The sequence below is a fragment of the Coregonus lavaretus genome, assembly GCF_964263955.1.
Source record: "Coregonus lavaretus genome assembly, chromosome: 28".
Taxonomy (NCBI): Eukaryota; Metazoa; Chordata; class Actinopteri; order Salmoniformes; family Salmonidae; genus Coregonus; species Coregonus lavaretus.
In genome coordinates, this window is record NC_140015.1 from 3,748,135 (window position 1) to 3,756,678 (window position 8,544).

At 43.0% G+C, this 8,544-nt stretch overlaps 1 protein-coding gene across 1 annotated transcript; it reads right to left on the reverse strand.

Annotated features, from left to right (window-relative positions):
* Positions 1–3,318: 3,318 nt before the first annotated feature.
* Positions 3,319–6,943, reverse strand: LOC311104075 (ferritin, middle subunit-like). The gene is made up of 4 exons (XM_084145737.1): positions 6,755–6,943; positions 5,284–5,430; positions 4,161–4,286; positions 3,319–3,816 (listed from the first exon to the last, which is right to left on the reverse strand). The coding sequence occupies exons 1-4, from the start codon at positions 6,854–6,856 to the stop codon at positions 3,661–3,663; spliced, it is 531 nt and encodes a 176-aa protein (XP_084001863.1). The 5' UTR covers positions 6,857–6,943; the 3' UTR covers positions 3,319–3,660.
* Positions 6,944–8,544: the final 1,601 nt, after the last annotated feature.

Here is an 8,544-nt window from a genome sequence, read left to right on the forward strand (position 1 = left end):
TTCTGCGGAATGAAATTCTAACACTGGTTTGCCCTTTTCTTCCATGAACTGTTCAGTTTCTTCTCGTAAATCAAAGAAACGCCTCAGCACAGCACCTCGGCTTAACCATCTTACCTCAGTGTGGTATGGCAGGCCATAGATGTGGTCTTTCTCTCTGAGAAGGCTGTCAAACTGACGGTGATTCAGGCTTCTGGATCGGATGAAATTAACAGTTTGGATGACCACCTTCATGACGTTATCCATCTTTAATGACTTGCAACACAAAGCCTCCTGGTGCAAAATACAGTGAAAAGTCAAAAAATCACGTACTCCATTTGCAGATTGCACTTTCTCTCTGAACTTTGTCACAACGCCTGCTTTTTTCCCGATCATTGAGGGCGCACCATCTGTAGCCAGGCTGACAGCGTGGGACCAGTCCACTCCGACCCTGTCCAGCGCGCCGACGAGTGCGGTAAAAATATCAGCTGCTGTCGTTGTATCTGTCATCGGCACCAACTCCACGAACTCCTCAGTGACGGTCAATGTGTCATCAACTCCGCGGATGAAAATGGCCAGTTGTGCAACATCTGTAATGTCCGTGCTTTCATCAATTGCAACCGAAAACCCAATAAATGACTTTACTTTTTGCTTCAACTGGCTGTCCAAATCCACTGAAAATCCACTCGGAAATCCTGTCTGCAACTGTGTTTCTTGTCAGGCTGAAAAGCCTGACGCTTTTCAGGGCACACAATCTCCGCTGCCTTCATCATGCATGTTTTTACAAATTCACCCTCACTAAATGGTTTTGAAGCCACTGCGATTTCATTAGCAATGAGGTAGCTAGCTTTCACTGCAGCATCACTGATGTCTCGGCTGTGAGTAAACACAGACTGCTGTTTCTTCAGACCCGCCAACAGTTCATTCACCTTCTCTCTTCTCCGCTGTCCTTGAAAGTTGTCATATTTGTCGGCATGAAGACTCACATAGTGGCGACGAAGGTTATATTCTTTCAGCACTGCAACATGCTGTGAACACACCAAACATACAGCTTTCCCATTCAATTCCGTGAAGAAATAGGAGGATGACCATTTTTCTTGGAACACTCTGCACTCTGCGTCCACTTTTCTCTTTTTTGACAGAGACATATTGGGGCAATGAGGGTGCCAAAGCACATACTGTTAAAAGTAGAAGCCGTAATAAATATCGCGGGCAAAACAAAGTAGCTCATCCGGACTGGCTGCACGTGGTTGACCTACTTGCTCTGCCCCGGTATAAACAGTTTGCTTGCTTAACACAATTGATATTGCGCCATCCAGTGGACGCAATTGGAACAGCAGTTTATTTTATTGAAAAATTGCAGCGCATTTTTATACTTTACAAAATCATCTCGCGGGCCGGATTAAACCCGGACGTTTGACACCCCTGATCTAGACTGTATAAAACAAAATCTAAAAAAATAATTACTTAGAATTAAATTATAATGAAATGCTTTAGGCTAAACAGTCATTGTGCCTTTGAATTCACAAAACACGAGTTTGGCCAGTCTTTGGTTTGAGGATCATGCAGTGAGCTATGCATGCCTAGTTTGTTAATCATCCGTGAGATGTTTCTACAACTTGGTTGGAGTCCACCTGTGGTAAATTCAATTGATTGGACATGATTTGGAAAGGCACACACCTGTCTATATAAGGTCCCACAGTTGATTACGGCCCCGTGTTGCTCAGTTGGTAGAGCATGGCGCTTGCAACTCCAGGGTTGTGGGTTCGATTCCCACGGGGGCCAGTATGGGAGAAAAAAAATGTATGCACTCACTAACTGTAAGTCACTCTGTATAAAATGTAAAATGTTGACAGTGTATGTCAGAGCAAAAAAGCCATGAGGTCAAAGGAATTGTCCGTAGAGGTCTGAGACAGGATTGTGTTGAAAGAAGTTTGGAACTACCAAGACTCTTCGTAGAGCTGGCCGCCCGGCCAAACTGAGCAATCGGGGGAGAAGGGCCTTGGTCAGGGAGGTGACCAAGAACCCGATGGTCACTCTGGCAGAGCTCCAGAGTACCTCTGTGGAGATGGGAGAACCTTCCAGAACGACAACCATCTCTGCAGCACTCCACCAATCAGGCCTTTATAGTAGAGTGGCCAGATGGAAGTCACTCCTCAGTAAAAGGCACATGACAGCCCACTTGTAGTTTGCCAAAAGGCACCCAAAGGACAAAAACAGAAACCTGTTTTTGCTTTGACATTATGGGGTAGTGTCTAGATTGAAGAAAAACTATTGAATTCATTTTAGAATAAGGCCATAACGTAACAAAATGTGGAAAAAGTCAAGGGGTCTGAATACTTTCCAAATGCACTGTATTCGTTGTCATGCTCTGTTGTGGTATTAAAAGACTGCTCGTCTCCAGTCTCCTATTTTTTCTTGGACCGCAAATTAGATCGATTCATGCGGTGCTTTTATTATAAAGGAGATCTTTTCACCCCTACCCTTGTCAGCAGTGGAATGTGAATCGACAACCGTCAGGCTACTTTGCCATGTAGGCTAATGCTTACAAAACAAAGGCTCTAGTATGTCCTAGGAGTGAAGGTAAATGGTAGGCATGTTCTCTGCTATCCACTTTGTACTAATTATTATTTAGGGTATAGAGGAGGGTCACTTTCTTTTTTCAAGCGTTCAGGGAGGGTCGAGTAAAAATATATTTTTATTTCAGAGCTGTCCAATTTTCTCCAGGTATCCCTCAAATAACATACAGTCCCTAAGCGCCTAATGCATCAAGGCTTGGATAGGCATATGGCTCAGAATATGGAATAGAACGTGATGAATAGTCTACTCAAGTATTAATTCAAATAAGCAGTAGTGTGTCTGTTAAGAAATATATTCAGAGATAGCTAATATTGTCCTCATCAACCGGTAACCCTGAGACGACCTGTGTGTCATAACCGCTTGCTAGTAGATTTAGGCACGGGTTTGAATGACCTCTAGGCCATTTAATATACTTAAAATGCACAGGCTAAATCGACTAGTGAATGTGGTTACCCAGTTCACTGTTTCAGGCCTAGAGTTGTTGTTTTATGGGACCTGAATAGACATGGCACTATGACAAGATATGGTAATAGCCCTTATAAACCTCATGTCAACCTTTTCCAATTATGACCCTCAAAGTCACTGTAGTAGGCCTACAATTGTCAGAATTTATCATTTCTATGGGGAAATGAGAGAATGAATGCAAAGATGTTGGGCTTTGGGCTCATGGCATATGTACACTGAACAAAAATATAAATGCAACATGTAGTGTTGGTCCCATGTGTTTGAGATATATAGTCCCATATAGTAACAAACAGTGAATCCAGCTCAAAAAAGGTTTTATTCTTCAGATTCTGTGCAGATTGAAAATGACCAGTTACACCTAGTGAAGAAAACCCTCGTTTTAGGTATTGAAATGCTCAGTAAGACAGCACAAAGACAAAGCACCTGAATAGACTAACATCCATTACTACAGCTGGCAACATTTAGAAAACATCAGCAACAACTTGTGATCTTTTTACAAACTTGTCAACATTATAGCTGTTGTGCATTGCGCTGTACCAGTTCAACACCTTCTCCTCCTTATAGATGCAAAGGCAGCAGAATAGAGCAGAACATTCAGGAGTCCTTGTATGAGGCTGGAGGCTGTAGCCTGGACGTGGTTTAGCTCTGCCCTCCCAGGGTGTGCTTGTCAAACAGGTACTCGGCCATCTTGTTGTTGACAGCATCCATCTTGGTGAGGTTGGTGACGTGGTCGCCCAGCTTCTTAATGGCTTCCACCTGCTCATTCAGGTAGTGGGACTCCAGGAAGTCACACAGCTAAAGGAGGAAAACACAGGTCAGACAAGAGAATGACTACAGCCACTACTGTAGATGCAGTAACACACAGGAGCCTGGTGGTAATGACATAAGGGCAGATAACTAACTCAATTAGGTGTTTGCAGCTGTCCAACTTATGTATTTGCTGCATTTTTTGTATAGTGTGCATTCTTGTACGTCTGTGGGCTATTATGTTTGGGTGAAGAGGCAGGTCACACAAGCCTGTGTCATTAGTTAGCAGAGCTACAACAACCTGATCAGCTCCTGGGACAGTACAGTAGCTGTATTCTATGTGATGTATACATGTGACGTGTAGTTCCCCCATAAAGAGGGACATTACTTACATGGGGGTCGACCTTGTCGGAGGCAATCTTGTGCAGGTCCAGCAGGGCCTGGTTCACATTCTTCTCCAGCTGCAGAGCACACTGCATGGCCTCCAGGCCATTGCCCCACTCATCACGATCTGGCTTCTACACAGGACAGAGGGAACACAGGAGGGTTAGGGACTACTAGCAGACATTCCTATGTATACCTACTAACAGTCAACAGTTAGCCAGTATATCTGGCACATTGGGGATAAAAGGAACTGGAAACAAGTCAGCAAAAAGTCAAGATGGGGTCAATTTAACACCGTCAATACGAAAAACCACAAATCACAGATCCGGTGTGGCTCAGTCGGTAGAGCATGGCACTTTCAACGCCAAAGGTAACTGGTTCACTTCCTGCTGGGCCAACCTATATGTAAAATGTATGCATGCATGGCTAAGTTGATTTGGAAGAAAGCATCTGCTAAATTGCATATTTTAACGTTTGGATAGATTGAATCGAGTTACACCTCTCACGCTTTTTCAGTTCAGGGGTTATAGACGCAGTGTGTTTAGGACTACTCCTGGTTCTCTAGATCAACTTGGCGCTGTAGAGACACTTAAGCCAATTTCCTCCATGGAGTAGAGAGAAATCTTTGCAGTTTTAAAGCCAATGTCCTGCAATTCTACACATTTTGCCATGTAGCAGAGAGAAAATGTATATCTGATTTTAGTGTATACTAAATGCGTTTTTCCATTCTAGAAATATATATCTTAAAATACAATCCATATTTTCCCCCCTATTGTTTGGACTTCCTTAGAAAACGTGATTAGGCAGCCCACCCAATGATTTCAATGGCAGAAAAATCCCTGTACTCATAGGCCTACGCAGTCAGGACATCTCCTTTGGCCACCTTGCTCTAATACCAGGGCAGTCACATAGGGCGTGCCTTTCAAAGAACTACCTCAGCATTAAAGACTACTCATTCAAAACAACTCCCATACTTGAAGTCTACAGTTTAGAACAACAGGTTCCATCTAGAACCATAAAGGGTTATTCGGCTTGTCCCTATAGATTAACCATTTGGGTCCATGTAGAACCTTTTCAACTGAGAACCCTCGTCTATGTAAATGAGTGTTTTTCGACGCTCAGTGACCCCACCTTGATGTCCTGGAGGAAAATGCGTCCACCTCTTTTGTTCTGGAAGGAGAGCAGCTTGTCGGCGTGCTCGCGCTCCTCGTCGCTGTTCTCCTTGAAGAAATGAGCGAAGCCAGGCAGAGCCACATCGTCACGGGAGAAATAGAAAGCCTGGGTGGATAGACACAAAACAGTGTGGTTAGAAAAAAACATGCCAAAACATGACTCAGCATTCTGTTCTTGTTGTGGCAACTAAGCTTGATGACAAAGGCATGAATCAGTCTAGTCCTCAGTCTACTTTGTAACCTGCCAATTAACCTGTCAAGGAGATGTTACGCGCTCTGTCCTAGGTAAGAGAGTCCCAGCTTCATTTACATTTTAGTCATTTAGCAGACGCTCTAATCCAGAGCGATTTACAGTTAGTGAGTGCATACATTATTATTATTTTTTCTTACTGGCCCCCCATGGGAATCGAACCCACAACCCTGGCGTTGCAAACACCATGAGCTACATCCCTGCCGTACCTCCCCTACCCTGGACGACGCTGGGCCAATTGTGCGCCGCACCATGGGTCTCCCGGTCGCGGCCGGCTACGACAGAGCCTGGATTCAAACCAGGATCTCTAGTGGCACAGCTAGCCTTAGACCACTGCGCCACTCGGGAGACATTTGAACGCTATATCTACCTGAAGGCTCTTAATAGCCTAGTGTCGTAGTAAATATAAAATGTTATAGCTTGGTCTGACTAAAATATTGTGCATGACCCATTTTAATGTTAGGAGCTTGTTTTCAATCAATGCTGTTCCTATGCAAGAACAATGGACAGAGGACCAATATCTTGTCAAGGACAACACCCACGCCACAGGCCACAATCTGGTTGCTCCCCACGAGTCTTTCCCATGAGACATACACATTCACACACACACTCATTTTCATGCCTCACGAGTTCTTGCTCTGAGGACGCACACACACAAAAATGCATACGCACACACACACAACTGCACTTCTTTCTACTGGTCGGGTGCCAAGGGCAGAGGACTCTGCCTCTGGACAGAGCAGACCCGCCTCCTACGCCTCGGGAACCAATCAAGGGACTAGAAGAAAGACCCTTTCTTTATGTTGCATTGTATAAAGTAATGCTGAAAACTCTGTTTTTGATCCCTTTTCAACTGTCTCCATAAGAGGCAACTGAATGGGTCCATGCATGTAGCTTGAGCAGATACCAGCTATCTCTGTGTTTAATAAACTGCCTTTTGCTTAAACATATTCCTCTCCGTCTAGCGTCGTTGGTTTTGTACTTCCTCTCCTGTATGGTTTCACCAACACTAGCCAAGTAAAACTCAAATATGTACTTCACGGAGTTGAGTTTCTTAGCTATTAATTACCTAGGCCTACAGAAAAGTCAAGACAAAATAATGGTATTTAGGCCCAGGCATAATAATACACAGGTAGATCAACAAAATGGTCCTCTTAGTAGCCTATTGTAGTCTCCTTACCATTGAAGTGTAGGTGTAAGAGGCAAACATCTCCATGTTGATCATCCGGTTGATGGCAGCTTCGCTGTCGCGGTGATAGTTCTGACGGACCTGAGACTCCATTTTGGCAGATTTTCTCCTTTTATATCAAAATGAACGGTACAAAAATACAATTTCTTAGACTATGTTGCTATTAGAGTTCAAGCAAGTGTTACGTTATAAATCCGGAATGTTATATAGTGCTGGAGGATGGCAGAAGAGTTCCGTTCAATCACTGTTGAAGCAAGAACTTCTTCATGCGTCTTCCCAGAGATGTGGAGGTGAAGAAGCCTTGTTCGCTCTATTTATTGTTCCAAACGGAATGCGTCAGTGAAATCGACCCTCACAGAGCGCAGCCAATCACGTTTAGAATTTCAACAGGAACTAGGCGGATCATTTGATGACGATCTCACTCATACGCATGACCTAAAGCACAGATGATGTATTATATTGACAAGATAGCCGAGTGACCGCTCTAAGTGACGATTGAAGACAGGCAAGATCAGGTGGGACCATTCTAGACAATGAGAGGGAAGGAACGCATGTGAACAACACGCACAACTAAACGTCGTTTTTCTCAAAGTTGCCGGAATGCCACGTTCATCCACATATATCAGTACATTTGTAAAAGCTTAAACATTACGAAACTTCTATTCGATCAAAATCCTCAGGTAATTTGACACTCTCTTACATACCTCCACACAAAAATGGGCTTGTCTCACGCGGACAGATTTTGGGCAGAATAAATCCTCTCGCTTCAACCTCTTAATCTCATCCTGAACAAATCAATATTTATTACAAAGTAACATTTTATTGGTAACATCTAAAACAGTAGTATCAACCAAACGCAATGCTACAGCTCAGGTCTAACTACAGCGGCTATTGTTGCAAAATGTGTGTGTATTATATCATGAGAAGAATTTGAACATTCATTCTAATAATAGGCTAATTGAGAAATAATTGAGAAATATCCTAGGTCTATATTTTATTTAGGCTACAAAAGGAATTGAACATTGTGACACAGTTCTGTAAACTTCTGTTTCATTCTCTAAGAGCACATGTTTCAATAGCATATGTAGCTTAATTATTTTCCTTTTCCAGAATGCAGTCAAAAGAAAAACTGTACGGTTTATCACACTTTTTTATATCAATTCAATTTGCAGTATAGGAATACAGTACGTGGAGAGCAGCACAGAAATGTTGGCTTTTGTAGAAATTGTATTTGATGATACACCTTTCGGTTTCCAATGACATATTGTAGTTGACAAATGGTCTATCAAAGTTGCTCACATTAGCCTAGAAATAACTACACAAAATCAGTAGCTACATCTAACCATACACAGGTTATTAACCTAAAACTGTGAATGGTTCTCTGCTTTCTTTGCAGGTAAATTAATTAACATTTCCATTGTTTAATATCTCCCTAATTTGATGCAAAAAGCCCCCATGGTTTAACAACACCCCCCTACTCCCACCCCTCCCAATTTGCCAGTTACCCACTGATATGTATAAAAAGTGTATACCTGCAAGAAAGTGGTAAATAAGGGGCAGTTTGAAATATAAACATAATATTTTTTACAGGTAATGTACCCAAGAGTACGTGGACAGGGAGGACCTGATCCTAGATCAGCACTCCTACTCTGACAACAGGCTTGCTAAATGTTATACGGACCCTGGTCTGTACTGGCCTAGTATGTAAGGTAGCAGCTCTACTCCAATTGTTTGAGAACAGAACCCCCCTTTTCCTAGTATGTAACCCAAAACAGGCTCTA